General features: G+C 39.6%; 1 protein-coding gene across 1 annotated transcript in view; it reads left to right on the top strand.

The window, feature by feature from the left end:
• Window positions 1–19,764, top strand: part of LOC124624850 (pyridoxine/pyridoxamine 5'-phosphate oxidase-like) — a 216,303-nt gene extending 196,539 nt beyond the window's left edge. The window contains exons 5-6 of the mRNA XM_047149133.1: window positions 7,646–7,848; window positions 18,624–19,764. Of these exons, the coding sequence (XP_047005089.1) occupies window positions 7,646–7,848; window positions 18,624–18,753 (333 nt within the window). The 3' untranslated portion in view covers window positions 18,754–19,764. The remainder of the gene's footprint in view (window positions 1–7,645; window positions 7,849–18,623) is intronic.
• Window positions 19,765–22,190: the final 2,426 nt, after the last annotated feature.

Raw genomic sequence — 22,190 nt, 5'->3', positions numbered from 1 at the left:
TTTGTATATTGTTGGTAGGCATGTTATGGGGTGATATTTAGCTGGGTTCGCTGTGTCTGCTTGATCTTTAGGTTTCAGATAAGTTATTCCATATGTAAGTGTATCAGGAAATGTGTATGGGTCTGCAATGTAACTGTTAAATAATTTAGTTAGATGTGAATGTGTTGAGGTGAACTTCTTTAGCCAGAAATTTGCTATTTTATCTTTTCCAGGGGCTTTCCAATTGTGAGTAGAATTAATTGCTTGGGTGACTTCATGTTGCAAAATTATCACTTCAGGCATTTGTGGTATCATCTTGTATGAGTCTGTTTCTGCTTGTATCCACCATGCATGCTTGTTATGTTGTACTGGGTTTGACCATATGTTGCTCCAGAAGTGTTCCATGTCTGTTATGTTTGGTGGATTGTCTATTTTAATGTGTGTGTTATCTATTGTATGGTAAAATTTCTTTTGGTTTGTGTTGAATGTTTGGTTTTGTTTCCTTATATTTTCACTTTTTTTGTATCTTCTAAGTCATTTGGCCAATGCTTGTAATTTCTGCTTCTTTTCATCTAATTGCTCTATCGCTTCTTGTTGTGAGATTTTACCTAACATTTTTCGTTTTTTTTTTTCTGACATTTCATTTCTTATAAATTGTGTTAGCTGTCCGGTGTCTTTTCTCAGTTTTTCTATTCTGATCTGTAGCCTGTGTTGCCATGCTGGTTTTGTGGGTTTCTTCTGAGTGTTGGTTGGTTCTGATCTCTGCCTAGTGTATATATTTAGTGTAGTCAGTGCTCCTATATAAACCAGTAGTTGTACCTCTTCCATAGTTGTGTTTTCATTTATTTTGGTGTGTATGATTGTGTTGATAGTTGTTATTGTTGTTTCGACTTGTGGGTTATTTGGTGGTCTATGCAAGAATGGTCTAATGTCTGTATTTGTGTCTTTGTATTCTATATATGTCAGCTGAAATTTTTCTTCTATATCTAACATAGGTGTCACTTCGTGTTCTATTTGTGCTTGTTCTGGTGGCTGTCTTAAGATTTCGTTTTCCTCTGATTGTTTAATTGATGCTTGTTGTTCTTTGTTTGTTTGCTGTGGGATGTTTGAGTCCATTACTGTATTTTCTTCTTCTTCTGATTGCACATTATTTTGTTCCAGTATTTGTTGTACTTGTTGTTTGATGTTTTCTAAATCCGACTGGGGTATCCTGTTATTTTTTATTATTACACAGATCTGATCAGCTAGTCATTGTTCTGTTAAAAATTTTAATTCTGGGTATCTGGTAATAAATGTTGTGTATACTTGTGATCTGTATCCAGTTGTGTTGGTTCCTAGGTGTGTTGCTTGGTAATAACAGAACATGAGGTGTCGATTAACTTCATCTGACCATCTCATCCTCTGTCTTTGTTTTCCTTCTAGGATGGTTGCAGGAAGCATATCCTGCAAAACACCTCTATTTGGATTTAAATCATTTTCCACTTGGCTAGCAGTGTCGTTACCGTTGTGGGCGGGCATAGGGTTCAAGCGTCATCCCCGACCATGATGGCACTTGTCCGAGGCTTCTTTAGTTCTGTCCTGAACCAACTAATCACACTAAAAGGGGGGTTAGCCCTATTAGTGGTTTGTTCTTTTCGTCACCTTTTACGACTGGCAGAACATACCGGAGGCCTATTCTTTATTACTACAACTATTATTATTTATGTTTTAAGGATGTAGGGTGGAAAAAATGGGGAATGTTATAACCGTGACAGGAACGGTCACGGAGTTGCCGCTAACGAAAATGTGGCGTGACCGAGTGGGAGCGGCCTGCGAACAAACAAGACAGACGAACAGGAATGGAAGGACAAGCATGATGACGGACAACCGAGCAAGAAACAAAGATCAACAACAAAGTATTAAGCAATGGGGTCACAAGAGGTAACCTCACGGAATCAAAACAATGTCCACTTGTAAACGGGGAGTAATCACACGCAACAGAAACACGATGTCTGTCAGCGAGATATCAACCAACTCAACGCGTATACCAGACTGCCTTGCTGAGTGAGAGGCAGCTCCCTAAATACACGACAGGGTATGTCGCTATTGGCCACTGGGATCGCATATCATGTGCTCCACAATGGTGCCCTCATGTTATATTTGGGGCCAGGAGTGCGGGCAGCCACAGCATATAGCGCGACTGCTGCAGAGACCAGAGACCTCTAGTTGTGATCAAGTTCCATGCCATCTGGCGCAGATTCAAAACCTGCGGCGTTCGTTGCCAGAGGGATGATGACTTTGGATAAAACTGCTGGGTGGGGTGAGGGGGGGAGGGAGGACAGTGTGGATCAGAAGAGGAAAAAGAGTATTCTGATGGAGCTGGAAGGATGGGTAGGTCTCTGGGCAGATTTAGTGGTTAAGTTGGAGATGTTTCATTGCAATAAGATGTGGACAGTGTGCATGATGCATAATGTTGGCAGGGATGTGCCAATGAAAGTGTGGCAGAGTATGAGGGTTGGTAATTGGAGGAGAAATGATTGAGTGGTTGATGTCAAATAAACTGGAAGTGCAGGAAATACGCAGAAGTCCAATGTGTGATAGCAGAGCGGAGAATTTATAGGTTCATACAGGATTTGGGTGGGGTACAGAAGGTGGATATAAAGGTGAGGCTCGGTGCATGCCATTCCAGAATTTACAGTGAATGATAGAATTTAGGTTCCATGGAAGTCCTGGTGATATAGCTTAATTAATACACTCCTGGAAATTGAAATAAGAACACCGTGAATTCATTGTCCCAGGAAGGGGAAACTTTATTGACACATTCCTGGGGTCAGATACATCACATTATCACACTGACAGAACCACAGGCACATAGACACAGGCAACAGAGCATGCACAATGTCGGCACTAGTACAGTATATATCCACCTTTCGCAGCAATGCAGGCTGCTATTCTCCCATGGAGACGATCGTAGAGATGCTGGACGTAGTCCTGTGGAACGGCTTGCCACGCCATTTCCACCTGGTGCCTCAGTTGGACCAGCGTTCATGCTGGACGTGCAGACCGCGTGAGACGATGCTTCATCCAGTCCCAAACATGCTCAATGGGGGACAGATCCGGAGATCTTGCTGACCAGGGTAGTTGACTTACACCTTCTAGAGCACGTTGGGTGGCACGGGATACATGCGGACGTGCATTGTCCTGTTGGAACAGCAAGTTCCCTTGCCGGTCTAGGAATGGTAGAACGATGGGTTCGATGACGGTTTGGATGTACCGTGCACTATTCAGTGTCCCCTCGACGATCACCAGTGGTGTACGGCCAGTGTAGGAGATCGCTCCCCACACCATGATGCCGGGTGTTGGCCCTGTGTGCCTCGGTCGTATGCAGTCCTGATTGTGGCGCTCACCTGCATGGCGCCAAACACGCATACGACCATCATTGGCACCAAGGCAGAAGCGACTCTCATCGCTGAAGACGACACGTCTCCATTCGTCCCTCCATTCACGCCTGTCGCACGTGCACCTTCCGCCGACCACTGGCGACAACATCGATGTACTGTGGTGACCTCATGACCCACGTTTTGAGCAATTCGGCGGTACGTCCACCCGGCCTCCCGCATGCCCACTATACGCCCTCGCTCACAGTCCGTCAACTGCACATACGGTTCACGTCCACGCTGTCGCGGCATACTACCAGTGTTAAAGACTGCGATGGAGCTCCGTATGCCACGGCAAACTGGCTGACACTGACGGCGGCGGTGCACAAATGCTGCGCAGCTAGCGCCATTCGACGGCCAACACCGCGGTTCCTGGTGTGTCCGCTGTGCCGTGCGTGTGATCATTGCTTGTACAGCCCTCTCGCAGTGTCCGGAGCAAGTATGGTGGGTCTGACACACCGGTGTCAATGTGTTCTTGTTTCCATTTCCAGGAGTGTATGTCAGATAAAGGCCTTGAAGGTGTGTAGTATATGTGAGGGATGCAAACCCTACGTTCAGCTGGTTAGAAGTTTTAGTAAATTTTGGGTATTCTGTTGTATGTTTAGTAGATGGTCTTTCATGATAGTTTCTGGTCGAGAGCTACTTTGAGATATTTTAATGTTTTGGTTAAGTGGACATAACGGGTGTAAATGATGAAGTGGAAGATATTGAGGCATAAGTTATGGGCAGTTTGTCCTCTAATCATTACCTGGATCTGGGAAGAGTTGATCTTGAATAGCCAGTGGTTGTACCAGGAGGTAACCTGAATGAGATGGACTTGAAGAGACTTCTGAGATTTCGGGAGGGTAAGTACAGGTTAGGAAATAGAGATCATCAGCATACAGGAGGAGAGGATTTAGTCACATTGGCAGTGTAGAGCATCTTGGATTGAAGGCTGACCCTTAATAAGCTGACCAACATTATTAGAATGTCTTTTAGCCTCTTAAAAGCAACACATGACTGCAATTGTACAAGTACACAAGACTTTCTCCAACCTGTTGCCTCTAAGCTCAATACATGCTTACCAAGTGTTATCTGGGGAACACGTTGGTGGCCTATCCATTCCACCAACTGATGAAATGTGAAAGTAATAGCTGACTATTTGCCCCATATATGATGTAGTAATTGGGTCTTATCTTCACAGTTTATACAAAAACATTATAAAGCCATCAGCAGAGTGTACTCAGATTCTCCAGAAGAAAGTAAATTACAGTTTACAGGTCCATCAATGACAAGTCTGTTAGAGCCTCAAAGCACAAGATCAGATTGAGAAAGGACAGAGAAGAAAATTGAGAGATCCTGACATAGAAATTTAGGGAAGCAATGGAAAACTTAAATCTTGTAACAAGGAAATAAAGCCCAGTCTTCCTGAATGTGTTACATACGACTTAACCACTGAGTCACCTCACTTGCTTACAATCTTTGACACATTGGGATTCCTCACTCTTTGGAAAACACCGTTCATGGAGTAAATAGTATCAGCAAATGTCTATGTATTCTGATTTCTTCCATAAAACACCATGTAGCTGACATGTACACATACTCTCTTACACCACCTTCTACCGCTGGAGACTTCATTTTCAAAATTACTATTTACCTTTCCTGATGAGGCAACAGTTTGTTGCGAAAGCTTGAATTTTGTGTTTATGTATGTGTCTGTTTGTGTTTCTATCGACCTGCCAGCGCTTTCGTATGGTAAGTCACATCATCTTTGTTTATATATATATATATATATACATATAGTATGTTGCATAGTATTGTGCAATAAGAAAATATCTTTATTTAAAAAGTGAATTGCCATCCAGATATAAATCTAGTTAAGGGAAACTCATTAGGATGAAGTGTCATCATGTAAATCTGTTTATTAATGAATAAATGTCATTAATAACAAACATGGAAACTCCAGGTAGGAATATCAACACAGTAGGAAAAAGACAGATTCCTAATTACCATAATGAAGACACATCAAGTTGCAGACAGGCACAATTAAAAGGCACTTATAGCTTTTGGCCACAGCCTTCACCAGTAAAACACAGAGATGGACTTGAAGAGACTGCTGAGATTTTGGGACGGTAAGTACAGGTTAGGAAGCACATGTCATGTAAACATGACCACCAACTCCAGCATCTCGGACTGGAATGGCATTGCGGGTCGGGATACAGGAGTTGGTGGTCATGTAGGCACGAGGTGTGCTTGCTTGTGTTTCAGTGTGTGTGTGTGTGTGTGTGTGTGTGTGTGTGTGTGTGTGTGTGTGCGCGCGCGCGCCTATTTTACAGGTGAAGGCTGTGGCTGAAAGCTATATGTGAGTGTCTTTTACTTGTCATTAATAATAGTAGAACAAGTGCTGCAGCGTATGACAGAAGTAAGTTGCTTCTGAGAGTTAAGGCTAAAAATCTATAGCATCATGATAGAAGATGGAGTGCATAGTTTTACTGTTAATTTTAGATCAGGAATTTACTTTACATGCGATGATCAAGTGTTGATACCATACTTTCTAACCTGTTAAAATGATATATATTACATACTGTACATTTATCAGTTATAAAAATTAAAGCCGAGTGCAGCATTTCCAGTCAATAACTAATGAAAGGATTAGTTTCTCCAGATGCAGGAATGTTATTAAAGTACATTATAATTGTTCTTATTTGCACAAAATGTTTTTTTAATCACATCTAAATTGCTTTCAGATGTTCATTACAAAAATTATTCTGAAACAACTGACATTTTCCCATCATATACTTGGATTAAAATGAAATACTAATATGTCCATTACATTAATAATCATCTCAGAATCACTGTAATGGGTGTTTGTAATTACTTTGAGACAAATAGAATATTGGCAGGTGGACTTTAATTTCAGTGCATAGCGCTTTTCATTAATAGGCAGTTGGTGGATGATGCACTGATGCTAAGCAGCCACATACAAGTCAGCAGGCAACTACTGTAACAAGCCTGTAGCTATGACGAGAGCTGGATCCGATATCTAGAGTTAGCAGTAATGTTCCTGAATGAGTTGAGTTAAGATATAATTCATCATTATATCTTATTAGCAATCTCATATTATTCATCACACCAATATAATTATTCAAAAGCAACTTTGGTCACTGTTGTGTAACACCCCGCTTTCCCATGCTAAAACACATTTACTATATAAGTTCCTTTTGTAAGCATTCCTGTGTAACATTTAGTTTAGCTCACAGAAACACCACATCCTGTTAAGTGACAAATCATCTTATCTGGAGGCCTGTCCATTGCACATTATCCCTGAGTTATAGGTCAACAACCTATCTTTTCCAGACATATGATGGCACCTGGTGTCCCTCTCTAACTCTATTGTCTAGTGGGTTATTTTTTCTGTCTTGAGACCTACCTCACAAAACTACTGCATTAAAAATTCTTAACATTGCAAACATTCAGTACGAATATACCTTGAATGAAGTTCTGCATATAAAAAAGATGAATGCATAATTCTGATAATAAAAAAATTTGAAAGCCATTCCAAAATCATGTATGAAAAAATTGAAGTGGTATCTGAAGACTGTCTGACATTGTGAAAGATGCATCTATTGTCACATACTAGGTGCAAAACTACAGTCAAACCAATTGGTTTGCAAACATGGATATGCACCAAAACAGAAGAAACTATTTACAATGGTAGGAAGGCTAGTGGCAGATGTTTCTTGGGATGTGCAAGGCATCATCTGTAGAAAGTAAAATAATGACAACTCATATTATGCAGTTTTAGTAGATTGTCTCCATAATGAGTTCAAGCAGGAATGATAAGGTGAGGCAATAAAAAGTGCTCTTCAGCAGGACAAATCACATGAAAATGCCTACTAATCCAAAACACCTTTTTTAATGTTTTTAAATTTTTAAAAATGTAAAATGTTATCTGAAAAACTATTTTCAAGAATGGATGTTACTTTGCTTCAAGTACATTAAACTTTATTCCTTAGAGGTTCTGCATATGACATTAAATCTGGCCTTATGGATGCAGGCATGTCAGATACATACCTGAGAAACAAGAACCTTACAAGTACAGCCTGCTGTCTGACTGAAGCATATGTTGCCTTGCCAGCAAGGCTGAACTCATGAAAGTTCTGAGACTTGTATTCAGTTCCTTTTGCTTCTTAAAACAGAGTTCCATTAAGTCCTCAATTGTGCCAATCACTACCTAGCAGAGTTGACATGTGCAGTGTTCCGTGTTGCAGGTGCGTGTGGAAGGGGAAGTACTGGAGCTGCAGCCAGAGCAGTACCAAGATCTGTATGATGCAGAGCCACTCTTCTGCAAGATACGGTCTCACATCTGCCAGCAGGGGAAGCCTGTTGACTGGTATGAGCACAAGCGCCATCATGACGAGGTGTATGACCGTGTACGTAATGAGGGCCTCGAACTGCCCATGCCGCCTCACTTGTGAGTACACTATGCTTCCTGTCTTCTCACTCCATGCCCCAAAAAACTTTATTCTGAAAACAAGGTGTGTGTGTGTGTGTGTGTGTGTGTGTGTGTGTGTGTGTGGAAAGGGGGACTTGGATATAAAGTTAAATACATATAATTTAACAAATGAAAGCTTTGGTATGTTGATAGAGACAATAACAAACACAAACGCACACAAATTTCAAGCTTTCACAATCCACAGTTGCTTCATCAGGAAAGAGGGAAGGAGAGGGAAAGACGAAAGGATGTAGGTTTTAAGGGAGAGGGTAAGGAGTCATTCCAATCCCGGGAGCGGAAAGACTTACCCTAGGGGGAAAAAGGAACAGGTATACACACGCACACACACACACATATCTATCCGCACATATACAGACACAAGCAGACATTTGTAAAGGCAAAGAGTTTGGGCAGAGATGTCAGTCGAGGTGGAAGTACAGAGGCAAAGATGTTGTTGAATGACAGGTGAGGTATGAGCGGCGGCAACTTGAAATTAGCGGAGATTGAGGCCTGGTGGGTAACGGGAAGAGAGGATATATTGAAGGGAAAGTTCCCATCTCCGGAGTTCTCGTGTCAGTGGGAAGTATCCAGATAACCCGGACAGTGTAACACTGTGCCAAGATGTGCTGGCCGTGCACCAAGGCATGTTTAGCCACAGGGTGATCCTTATTACCAACAAACACTGTCTGCCTGTGTCCGTTCATGTGAATGGACAGTTTGTTGCTGGTCATTTCCACATAGAAAGCTTCACAGTGTAGGCAGGTCAGTTGGTAAATCACATGGGTGCTTTCACACGTGGCTCTGCCTTTGATCGTGTACACCTTCCGGGTTACAGGACTGGAGTACGTGGTGGTGGGAGGGTGCATGGGACAGGTTTTACACCAGGGGCGGTTACAAGGGTGGGAGCGAGAGGGTAGGGAAGGTGGTTTTGGGATTTCATAGGGATGAACCAAGAGGCTACGAAGGTTAGATGGATGGCAGAAAGACATTCTTGGTGGAGTAGGGAGGATTTCATGAAGGATGGATCTCATTTCAGAGCAGGATTTGAGGAAGTCGTATCCCTGCTGGAGAGCCACATTCAGAGTCTGATCCAGTCCCGGAAAGTATCCTGTCACAAGTGGGGCACTTTTGGGGTTCTTCTGTGGGAGGTTCTGGGTTTGAGGGGATGAGGAAGTAGCTCTGGTTATTTGCTTCTGTACCAGGTCGGGAGGGTAGTTGCGGGATGCGAAAGCTGTTTTCAGGTTGTTGGTGTAATGGTTCAGGGATTCAGGACTGGAGCAGATTCATTTGCCACGAAGACCTAGGCTGTAGGGAAGCAACTGTTTGATATGGAATGAGTGGCAGCTGTCATAATGGAGGTACTGTTGCTTGTTAGTGGGTTTGATGTGGACGTATGTGTGAAGCTGGCCATTGGACAGATGGAGGTCAACCTTGAGGAAAGTGGCATGGGATTTGGAGTAGGACCAGGTGAATCTGATGGAACCAAAGGAGTTGAGGTTGGAGAGGAAATTCTGGAGTTCTTCTTCACTGTGAGTCCAGATCATGAAGATGTCATCAATAAATCTGTACCAAACTTTGGGTTGGCAGGCCTGGGTAACCAAGAAGGCTTCCTCTAAGCGACCCATAAATAGGTTGGCGTACGAGGGGGCCATCCTGGTACCCATGGCTGTTCCCTTTAATTGTTGGTATGTCTGGCCTTCGAATGTGAAGAAGTTGTGAGTTAGGATGAAGCTGGATCATTACCTTTCGCTCCCGGGATTGGAATGACTCCTTACCCTCTCCCTTAAAACCCACATCCTTTCGTCTTTCCCTCTCCTTCCCTCTTTCCTGATGAAGCAACCGTGGGTTGCGAAAGCTTGAAATTTGAGTGTGTGTTTGTGTTTGTTATTGTCTCTATCAACATACCAATGCTTTCGTTTGGTAACTTACAGCATCTTTGTTTCTAGATATATTTTTCCCATGTGGAATGTTTCCCTCTATTATGTAAATACATATAATTGTAGAAATAGATTAGTGGCTTAAAGCTAATGAAGAGAAACTTGTTTAAATCCTTAATATGTTGGTATATTTTTCATCTAAGAGAATATATTGTACTTACAGACTAATTGAGGGTTCCACATCATAGTGAGAGATCACTGTTATGACCCAAGGAATATTGAAATAAATAAATGAAACCATCTGAGTCAGTAGAGCCTCAGTGACTTGCAATACCATCACTCAATGGTCCACAGACCATGTGTGTGTATGGTCTTGTTACAGGAAGATGGTTCAAATGGCTCTGAGCACTATGGGACTTAACATCTATGGTCATCAGTCCCTTAGAACATAGAACTACTTAAACCTAACTAACCTAAGGACATCACACAACACCCAGTCATCACGAGGCAGAGAAAATCCCTGACCCCGCCGGGAATCAAACCCGGGCACAGGAAGCGAGAATGCTACCGCACGACCACAAGCTGCGGACTTACAGGAAGAAGTTCCCTGGGTCTAATGTAGGCTAATGCTGGTAACAAATGTGTCACAGAATGTGGTTGAGCCTGAAATCAAGAGAAATTCACAATATGTCTGATACAGTTTTGACCAGGTTATACAGACTTCCTAACTGATGACTCTTTTGAAAGATTTCAGTATTGATATTCTCTCAAATACCGGAAATGCTGATTGATGTTACTTGATATTCAGCTTTCATTACCTTTCCACAGTGTAATCTCCATTGCAAATTAAAAGATATAATGCAGTGCCCAGTGACAGTTTGTTATTAGACACAGTTACCTTCAATGATTTAGATATAAATGTGATATACAGTGATTTATCTGAAGATGATGATCGAATCTAGTAGTAGTAGTAGCAGAGTTGTTGTTGTTGTAGTAATAGTAACAGTATAGTACAGTAGAATAGTTCATCTGTGTATCACTTTCAGGTGGATAGTGGACTGTCACTGTATTAACTGAAGACTATAAAAATAATTCATGTATTCAGGCACTGGCATTTACACACTTGCAGGTCTAGTTGGGCGGAACTGGACAGATAGTCAGCCATGGCTTACAGTGAGAACCAACCTATTTGTCTGGCATAATTTAGGGAACCAACAACAAACCTACACTACAATGACAGTATGAGAATTAGAGCTTCCAACTACCCAAATACAAGACAGCCTGTTTAAAATAGTGCACCTTTATTCAGTTTATTCTTAGAGTACAGTACTGTTTTGATTCCACTAATTTTTCAACATAAGTCACTACACACTCTAAACATGTATTATTTCACAAAGTAAAAATCTACTTCTGCAGTGTTCATTCATTTATTAGTGCCAGTCAGTGCACACACTATCACCTAGCATCAGAAGCATGGCACCATTCACGGCTCATAGCTAAAATTAGTAGGGATGCAGCTCCATAAAATTTTTGGTGTTTGTTTTAAAATTGTGTAAAAGGAAATAAAAATTTATAAAAAAAAAGAAAATTTACTTAGAAACTTGATAAAATCATAAAAGTACAAAATCAAACACTTTTTACTTACTTTAACCTAAACTGTTACTGTTGACGTTTGATCCGTCCATTTGGAAATGAAATCCTTTCTTTTATTAAAATGTGAATAACTTTCTCCTTCATCACTGGATGACAACTTATGCATTTTTCTGTATTGAAAGCTCTGCAAGTGCATTTAGTCTTCTCATGCTTTTCTGTTTTCTCTTTCCTTTTTTTTTATATTTGTAAAACCAGCTTTTGTCCATGTTACATCACCTCAAAACAGCATTCAGAATTAAAGATATAAACTATGAGGGTCATTTGGAAAGTAGAGAAGTTTTTTTTCTACAGAAATTTTTATTTGTCATAATTAAATGAAACTGTATTTTACAAACAATTTGATACCCAAGCAACTCTTCTGCATAGTCGCTATTCAAATTTAGGCACTTGTCATACTATTTCACCAGCTTTTCTGTGCCTTCTGCATACTCAGTTGCTGCCAAGTTGTTGAACCACTGATTAATGGCTTCTTTAAGTTCATAACCACTTTTGTAGCATTTTTCACTATAAAAAAAAATCTTTCAATTTGGGGAATAAATGGCAATCACTTGGTGCTAGGTCTGATATGTATGGCAGATTTTAAAACATTTCCCACTGAAGTTGCTGAAGCAAGTCCTGTGTCCCTCCTGCTGCATGAGGCTGATCACTATTGTGAAAGAGGATGAGTCCACTGGTTATCATTCCATGCTACTTGTTCAATGGAGCGGTGATGTCATTGAAGCATCTGACAGTAGGCTGCTGCCCTTATGGTCTCATCTCTAGGTATGCAGTCGATGAGCGGGAGACTCTTACAGGCACAAAACACCACAGCCACAATCTTTGTTTAACTTTTTTTGGCTTTGTTGGGGATTGCGAATACCACCATTCCATTGAATGGCACTTTGTTTCTGGTGCGAAATATGATATCCAAGTTGCATCACCAGTGCCAATGTGATTCAAAAATTCATCCCCATCCTTTTCACAGTGGCTGAGAAATGTCAATGCAGCTGCTATTCATTTCATTTTGTGTTCATCTGACAAAATTTGAGGAACCCACCTGGCACATATTTTTATAGCCTAGTTCTGCACTAACAATCTTCCACAACACAGGTCTTGAAATGTCTGGAGAGAATGAGTGCAGTCAACTAATTGTGAAACGACTATCTCCTTGAATTTTTGTTTAAATCCTTGCTTTGAGTCAATTGGTCACCACTGAGGTCCAGCACAAGCAATCTTCATTGTGAGCATTCTTCCATCTACATGCTATACCACCTCTGAACTGATGCTTCATTCATCACATTACCATTACCTCATGACTAAAATGCATTTTCTAAAGTAAAATTTATGACTTGACCACAGACTTAACTTTGTACTTGGCATCCATGGGGAACAGTCACGTGTCATTTTATCTGTGTATATATTCATCCAATAAAGTATAAGTCCACAGTACCATGCTGTACCGCATTTATATCATACACGCACCATTATTGGGTTTCATATATCTTTTTCATAACTGAGGATGGCTACTGACATTAAACTTAAGAATTGAATAACAAGTATAAACATAGAGTTTTAAAAATAGCTATCATTAATATTGGTGGGAATGGGGGGGGAAGGGGGGGAGGGGGGGAGGGGGGGGGGGGGAGGAACTGGAGCCATTACTGATGGCAATGAAGTTTGATTTTCATTTTGCGTACTGAAGCTTCCTTTCTTTAAGTCATCAGTCGTCTAACCGTTTTATGTCCTCTACAGTTTTAACCCTCTAGTGCCATGGAAGTTATGGCCTGGTGTCTTAACAATCCTATCATCCTGTTCCTTCTTCTTGTTAGTGTATCTGTATGTTCCTTTCTTCACATATTCTGCAGAAAAACTTTCCATTCTAGACCTTATAAGTCCACATTATTCTCAATGTTCTTCTATAGCACCACATCACAAATGCTTTGATTTTCTTCTTGTCTGCTTTTCCAACTGTTCATGATTCACTGCCACTCAATACTGTGTTCCAAATGCTCATTCTTAACAATTTATTCCTCAAGACCCTATTTTTAGCTAGGAATATCCTCTTTGCCTATACTAATTTACTTTCTATGTCTTCCTTGCTCAATCCATCTGTGTCCCCCCCCCCCTTTCTCTGTCTCCCCCTCCAAAGGTAGCACAATTCCTTAACTTCGTCTGCTTTGTGGTCACCAATTTTGATTTTTGGTTTGCTACTAATCTCATTTCTGCTACTCATTACTTCCATCTTTCTTCAGTTTCGTCTTAATCCATAGTCTGAAATTCATTAATTTTCATTCCATCTAACACATCCTGTAATTCTTCTTTACATTTACTGAGGATAGCAATGTCATCAGTGAATCATATCACTGATATATGATGCACAGTTGCACCATCGTCTCATACACATCAAATTAGCAGGTGTAGCAGTGGACTGTTTCTCCAAATAACATAGTGTGAGGTCAAGGGCTTCTACTGCATCACTGTGTGGCACCAGCTCTCCTTTGTCGCTTTCAGCCTCATTGTCACTTCTATCACAGCAGTCCACTTCTTCCTGGTCTTGAGTCACAGCAGCAACCAAATCAGCATCAGTAAGGTTCTGCACACATGCCCCATCTGCTGCCATCCACTCATCTACATCTCCTTCACTAGCTTCTTCACATCCAGGGATTGTCTGTATCATTTGTAGTAGATTTTCCTCTTCATTTTCAACTAGGTTGTCCTGATATTCAAGAGATGTCCACAGTTTTCTCCACAATTTTCTCAGAGTATTTTCTGGAATATGCTCCCATGCCTCAGCGGCTCAATAAACAACATCCTTCACATTGGTCTTTTTTTTATTTTGTCCACTAAAAGAATGCTATCATTTTGGATCAACATTCTTAAAAATTGATTTCTGTAAATCAGTTTTAATGTTTGCAGTTTGCCCTGGTCCATTGGCTGTAAAAGAGGTGTAACATTTGGCACAAAAACTTCACCACAATTTCTCCATCTCATAATTCCTCAGTGCAGGGGTGAGATGGCGCATTATCAATCAAAAGGATTGCATGGGGAGACAAATGATTCTACTTAGAAAACCATCAAACAAAGGGAACAAACTGGCCGTGAAACCATTCTTTGAACAGCTTACCATCCACCCACACTTTTTTCTGGTTGCAATAATATACAGGCAAGGACTTCATGTTGCAGTTTTCAAAAGCTCTGGGCCTAGCAGATTTGCTGATCAGCATTACAGACAGCTTGTGATTACCAGCAGTGTTGCTACACACTAATAAAATCACACAATCTTTGCACATTTTAAAACCAGGAGCATGGTCTTCTGCTTTTGATGCCAGGCTTTTTGTTGGCAATGCCCTAAAATTAAGGTCAGTCTCATCAGTGTTATAAATTTGTTGAGGAGAATACTTTCCCCCTCTTACCATTTTTTCAAACTCACCCGTGTATTCCTTCACTGCATCATGGTCAGAAGAAAGCTTCTCTCCAGTAATTGTTAGCTGATGGATTCTATGACTTTTTTGAATTTGTCCAACCAACCCGTACTTGCACTAAAACACTCATCACCATTTATTAACTTGTTCAGGTAAACAGCCTTCTCCTGAACAAGTGCTCCACTAAAAAGAGTTCCTGTGTAAACCAAAGGAAAAAATCATTATCCACTTTATTGTACTGGGACTGTTTCAAAGTCTGCTGAATTTTGAGTGTTTTTCCCAAAGATGTTGCACAGGACTGTTCAAGCTTCACTCTGTTCTTCTTCCAATCACAAATGGTTGCTTTAAAGACACGCAGTTCTGTTACCAGTTTAGATACATTCTCACCAATGTCTACCCACTTCAAAGCATTCAGTTTTTCTTTGAGAGTTAAAAATGTTGTATGTTTCTATTTACTCATAACGAAAATACATACACCATTACACCTGAATGAATGCAATACAACTGTTACGCATGCCAGCAATCAATAACTAACATAACCAAGCACTTTGCGAGCCAACTGGCAGTGCAGTGACCTCAGACACTACAAAGATCTCAACAATGCACAACAACAAGCGTAGGGAGTGAGAGTGAGCCATTATTCCCACAATTGTTCCCATTTGTTACCATGGTGTACCAACTTATCTGCTTGGTATAATTCATTCTAGAAACTCATCGCTGTGATTATGGCTAATCCGAACAAATCGGTAATCCGAACAAGGTCTGGTTCCAATTAGTTCAGATTAAAGGGACTCTACTGTAATAATAAAAGTTAGCCTTTGCCATACACCATGCAGTAGACTGTGGAGTATGTATGTGGATGTAGATACACTACTCACAAATCTATTTTGCATCAACTATATGTTATACGATGGGTGTTCAATAAGTAATGCAACAAACTTTTTTTTTGTTCAGCGAATTTCAGCTGAAAAAATGAAGAATTTGTTGTGGGGCCTCATGGAATATTCCTGCTTCGGCCTCTATAGTTTTATGAAGTTATGGCAAGTGGTGGCACTATATGCAGCCTTCAAAATGGTGCCTGTAATGGAAGTGTGTTTCAAGCAGAGAGCTTGCAACTGAGTTTCTTCTGGCAGAAAACCAGATCATTACAGACACTCACAGGTGCTTGCATAATGTCTATGGAGACCTGGCAGTGAGCACAATCGCAGTGACTCACTGGGCAAGGCATCTGCCATTATCGTAACTGGGTTGTGCAAACCTGTCCAACCTCCCATGTGCTGGACAGCCATACACAGCTGTAACTTCTGCAATGTTGAAACATGAGGACACTCCCATTCACGGTGATTAATGGGTCACAAAAAAACAATCAACTTCTCAAATGGAATTCTCTGTTAGTAGTGCCGACACATTCATTCACCAGTTGAGGTACTCAAAGAGCAATAATGGACCATCTGTGCAGAATTGTTTGTGCGTTATGAAGCTGATCATGATAATCTTTTGTTGACCTTTGTCACTGGTGATGAAACAATGGTTCATCACTTGAACTAGAAACAAAATGGCAATCCACTGAGTGGCACCACGCCACCTCTCCTCCAAAGCAAAAGTTCAAAGTCAGACCCTCAAATGGTAAGCTCATGGTGATGGTCTTCTGGGAAGGTGTTATTCCATTTGATGTCCTTCCTCATGGTGCAACCAACAACTCAGATGTGTATTGTGCCACCCACAGGAAACTGAAGACACAACTTCAATATGTTCCCCATGACAAAAATGCAAATAAACTTTTGCTCCTCCACAACAGTGCAAAGTTTCACACAAGCCTGAGCTTTGGAGAGAAGCTCACAAAACTCCTTTGGACTGTTCTTCCTCATCCACCCTACAGCCTGGACCTCACACTGTCTGACTTCCAACTGTTTGGCCCAGTGAAGGATGCACTCCACAGGAAGCAGTTATGTGGATGATGGGGAGGTTACTGATGCTGCAAGACATTGGCTCTGATATTGACCAGTAGAGTGGTACCATGTGGGCTTATAGACCTTCCCAGTGACGTGACCTAAGGCTGTCCCACTGAACAGAGATTATGTTGGAAAATAGGGTTTTGTAGCCAAAAGGAATGGGAATAAAATGATGTATTGGAATCCAGAATAAAACCAGCCTGTTCTTCAGAAAAAAAAGTGATGCATTACGTACTGAAGCCCCTAATACATTTTATCAAGCTGCAGAACAACATCTCTGTATTCACGAATGTATGGTGGGGTTCTCACAGAGGGGATACATTGCAATAAAGTTTGTACAATATGATGGTTATTGATGTGACACTTATGCTACCACAGAAGCAGTACAACAAGTAACAAGACACAGCAGTGGCAATAGCCTTGCAGTTGCTGCCAGCCTCACTGTGGACAACTTCAGAATATGTCAAATATTTACTTGAGCCTGGAGAGAAGTAGGGCCCTCTTTCCAGCATTAAAAGTGATTTTGATGTCTTAGCCACATTTGGTACACAGCATAGCGTGACCTAAATGGTGCAAAATGTAAATTGGCCAGTGACTACATTTGTTACTGAAAACTTTTCAAAATATTTGCTGTGTTTTACTTAATTTAGAGGTATCACAATAGATATGGGCCATAGTGAAAAGAAAACTAGTTCACTATCAAACTGTGACATCAGACAATAAGATGCAAAATAATAATCTTTTTTTGCTGAATAATTTCCTCAAAATTAAATGAGAAGATTGTACACCAGACAACACACACCAATCCAAAAACAGTAGTTATAATTTTTAGGTAACACATAGAAGTTTTACTGAGAAACTAACTACAGTTTCACCAACAAAAAACCTTTTTATGCACATCAGATGACTCATTTCCCTCCCCATGTTTCATACTATACAGTTGTGTGGAGCAACAACCCTATGTTGCATCGGGCAATATATCGGAGAACTGTATCAGTGTTATATTGTTGTCATCCCATTGTGAACCACTTAAGCTTCTTCAATTATATTCCTCCACACTCTATCAATGTGGGTTGCTGTTGCATTGTCACATATCACTTCAGTGGAAAACATCCTGACTGTCACTGAAATGTGGCATAGGCATTGGTGGAGGAGCTCGAAAGAAACATGCATTTATGAGTAGTTACATTTATCACTGCTGGTTAAATTATGTATACAGAATGTAAATTACCACTATTAGGCAGTAGGAATAACTCTTAAAAGAAAAGAAATTTACAAAAGGTAATATCACAAATACATTTTGTGAAGCTAAGCTATTCCACATATTCAAGTCTCTGCATGCAAAGACTGATATCAGTTGTACTGAAATAAACTCAAGAGTGTCATAGCTATTTAAATTTAAAACTTACTCGAGTTTATAATTTCTGATTGCAGTTTTCTTCACTGGCTATGCCAGAAAGGGTTCATAGATTTGATTTGTTGTTTATATTATCAAGTAACGAGATTTTGTTGGATATTTCACAATGAAGAGCAAGTAAACTGTATGTTCTAGGAACATGGAATTATTTTAGCTGAGAGATTATTAAGGCTGAATGACTGAACTAGTTATAGCAAGTGATTGTAAACCATTCTGGAGCATAACAAGCACAAATTTAAGATGTCAGATCTCAGGAACTGCACTGTGGATGTTTTTTGGAAAATAGAATGCCCATGTTGAAAAATATGGCAGGGATATAGCCTTTCATTCTAATAGTATTACTGGATTGGCTACTTTTCATTACATTACTGTATTATTAATTTCTTGCACTTATTATTTAACAACAATTAGTAAAGCTTGACTTATTATTTCGGTCTATGCTTTCCTGTTTCAGTGTGGCCTACAAGCTTGTGGCAAACATAATGGACTTTTATTACGCTTATGACGAACTTATTGGTGACAGATTATTGTTCGTTCTTGACCCAGATACAAAAAAATGGAAGTACAATCATGTATATGCTTAAATACATTAAGAACTACAAACACTGCCATTTGTTTATGTATTACCATTTTATATTAGCGTTATCATAAATTAAATGAACTTTATTGTGTACACATTTTTGTTAGCAGTTTTTGTTTGTTTGTCATATATAATTATTTTTGAACAAATGAATTTGTTACACTATCAAGTTCATAAGTGTAAAAGAGAATACACTTGAATGTGCTATTGTGATCCTTTGTAAAAATAAAGGTGGAAAAATGATAGTGGTTACAGCAGTTATCTTTTCAAGCTTCAAAGTTATCACTTACTATTGATTTCTTTTGGGTTATTCTGTGTGTGTTTATGTCAACATTCCTCATTGTATGTCAGAACTTAATATATATTTGTTATCCTTTGTTCAATATGAAATTGTATTCATTTTTGTTTACAATTACAAGCCTACAATTTATGTTTGTTACTACAGCTACTTTTTCACATTACTTAATATAATCTATCTTATATATGTATTACATATGTAATTTGTATACAATTACAACATCAGCATGCTGAACACATTTCTGTACCTTCATTGCTTCTAAGGAAATGAGAGTATGTATCATGAATATGACAGTTCATTATTGTATACTTTGTGAGCCTGTTTCTGTGAATTCACATAATTTAACATTGCCAGTTAGATAATTTTTAATTTCCTATTTCATACACTGTTACTTTCTTCAGTGGTGACACACCACTTATATCAGCCACACATGATATATGTTTGACTACCAATGAAGTCAGACATATACTTACAGAAAATGTAATTAGTTCAACATTTATAGCTTTTCATTGACATTTTACTGATGCTTAAGGATAAGTTGGATCAGTTTCCAACCCAATAATTCAGTCACTCTACCTCAAAAATTATTGGGACCAAATATCATTGTTATTTCTGTTACTCATCAAGGCACAAGAGGGTAGTAGTGTTTACTATGGGTTTGATACATGTTTGACCTGTGTGTTTAATGTGCCAAAATAAATAATACTTTTGAACATACAATTTTGTTTTCTTTCACTGTTGAAACATATGGTTCTGTTTTCTTTCTATATGGGAATAACAAGCAAAGTGAGATTAACAAAATTCAGACAAATGAGTACTGTAACAATGTAATGTGAATAATATATAAGGGTTGCCCAGAAAATAGTTCACCACATTTTTTTTTCTTCAACTGTTCTTTACTGAACATAATGAGAACTACAAACATGAAAGAAAGGTGTTTTATCTACATACGCTATTTTTCCACATAATCTCCATCCCGCTCTATGGCCTTCCTCCAGCACAAAACAAGGCATGTACGCCCTGTCAGTACTAATGTTTGTTGTGATGGTGGAGCTAGTGCTTCACCGTGTTAACCATCTCCTCATTGTCCTCAAAATGTCTTCCATAAACGGCACCCCTTAATTGCGAATGACAAAATCAGCTCGCTGCAACATGTCTGTGTGACCGCTGTGGATGTCCTTCCCGACCGCTGCAGACCATGGAACCCCACTGAGCCGCCTTCTGATGACCTAACCCTCCCTGCCCAGGGACTAACTGTACTTCTGTTGACATCAGGTGCTCCACAAACTTTACCCAAGCATTTGTGAATATTCCCCACAGTTTCTTTTTCTGCAGTGAGAAATTCAATGACAGCACATTTATTGTAACGTACATCACCTACAAACGCCGTTTTGAAACTGTCCTCCAGCTACACTATCTGTAGGAAATGAAAGAAAATTAGCACACTCACTCAGGAGACTTCAAATAATACACCCATAACATTTCACATTGTTTTCGACTCAGGTAAAAAAAAAAAAAGAAAAAAAAAAAAGTGGCACATTACTTTCTGGGCAACCCTCTTCTATGCAGCACAAAAGGTCTACAATAAATACTGATGATTGCTATATGTTAATCTTAAATATTTTGGCTAAAATTCATAATGTTTGGAGTATGCAGAAATAGACATTAATGGGAGGTAAAAATTTTGCTTATTTTAGTAAACAAGACACACCACTAGCATAAGAATAGTAAATTCACTTGGAAGGACTGGAATTCACATCCCAATATAACCATAGAGACTGTTTTCCAAGATTTCCCTAAACTGTACTGGGAAAATGCCATGATGGCTTCACTGAATTGGCCATGGCCATTTTCTTTCACACTTGTTGTCCAACATACTTAATGCGATTAATGAAATGAATTGAAGTCATAGAACCAGATGTTTAGTTTTATACTTAAGAGCAGTTCAAGAATGACTGGATGGAGAGGAACGTAAATAAATAGAAGGGGAAAATGGCCTGCAGTTCATTTAGTAAGTTAAACTGATTTTTCAAATTAAGATACTTGTGTCTCAGAAACAGAAAGTTTGCAATAAGTGTGTACCAGTTTCAGCAACAAGAAGTCATCTTGACTGGTCTAGCACACTTACAACATTTCTGCTGCTGCCAAAAACAAATTACTGCCCAGCACTCCACTTTATGAATAAGCTACATTACTTTCTTTTGGTTTCTTTAACAGCAAATTAAGATACTGTATTTGCAGGGATTTCAGTATGTACAAGGACGTCAAAAAAAACTAAGTATATAACTTTATTTTTTGAAGTGATTATTAAAACTTTCACTGCTCCTCATACACAAAAGAAACAGAGAAACCATTGGTGTGCCAACCACTTTTTTTTAGTGAGGGAGGGGGGAAGGAGGGGAGGGGGGGGGGGCTAAACCCCTTCACCAATTGTGGAAGGGCAAGAAATGTAATACTTGACTGTTCAGGTCAATCAAACCTATTCAGTGATTTTGTCTAACATGAAACTTTTTACATACAATTTCTGAATGTAATTCTATTTTCCACAGCCTGAGAACAAATTATTTCATGACATCTGTAAGATTAATTTTCCCAGCTCTGATTTGATGAACATGAAGCCTCAAAGATGTCATTGTTGATCTGAGGCAAATCTCATTGAATGGTCTCTTAGAGGATGTTAATGATAGTGAACCTGTCATTGTCAAAATGATGAGATGATAACTTCCCGAAACAGGTATTTTAACACTACTACACTCAGCAGTAATTTGTCTCACAATAGAGGATGCATTACATGGTTCACAGTATTTTTAGCTATACATTAAGCCTTTCCATGTCAAAGTTCAGTGTGTGTACTCCAAGTAACTCTTCCAAATTTCATATAGATGGAGGATCTCTTCAAGATGAGATAGTTGCTTTACATCTTATTCGTCAAATCTTCACTCAAACTTATTCAGAAAGAGATCAAGAATTTCAAACACACCTTTCTTACTTCTTCATTCATGGGACAACTCTACAGGAACAGACAATGTTACTGTGTGTTTCACCACAAGAGCTGCTCTTAGAATGTCTACATAACATTCTCCTCTGGTTGCATCAAAATTTCAATTCTGTAGAGGTAGATACATTCAATAGCGACTACCACA

This window comes from Schistocerca americana, chromosome 1 (assembly GCF_021461395.2).
Source record: "Schistocerca americana isolate TAMUIC-IGC-003095 chromosome 1, iqSchAmer2.1, whole genome shotgun sequence".
NCBI classification, from domain to species: domain Eukaryota; kingdom Metazoa; phylum Arthropoda; class Insecta; order Orthoptera; family Acrididae; genus Schistocerca; species Schistocerca americana.
The sequence above is the reverse complement of the archived record's forward strand: the minus strand, read 5'-3'. Positions and strand labels throughout refer to the sequence as shown.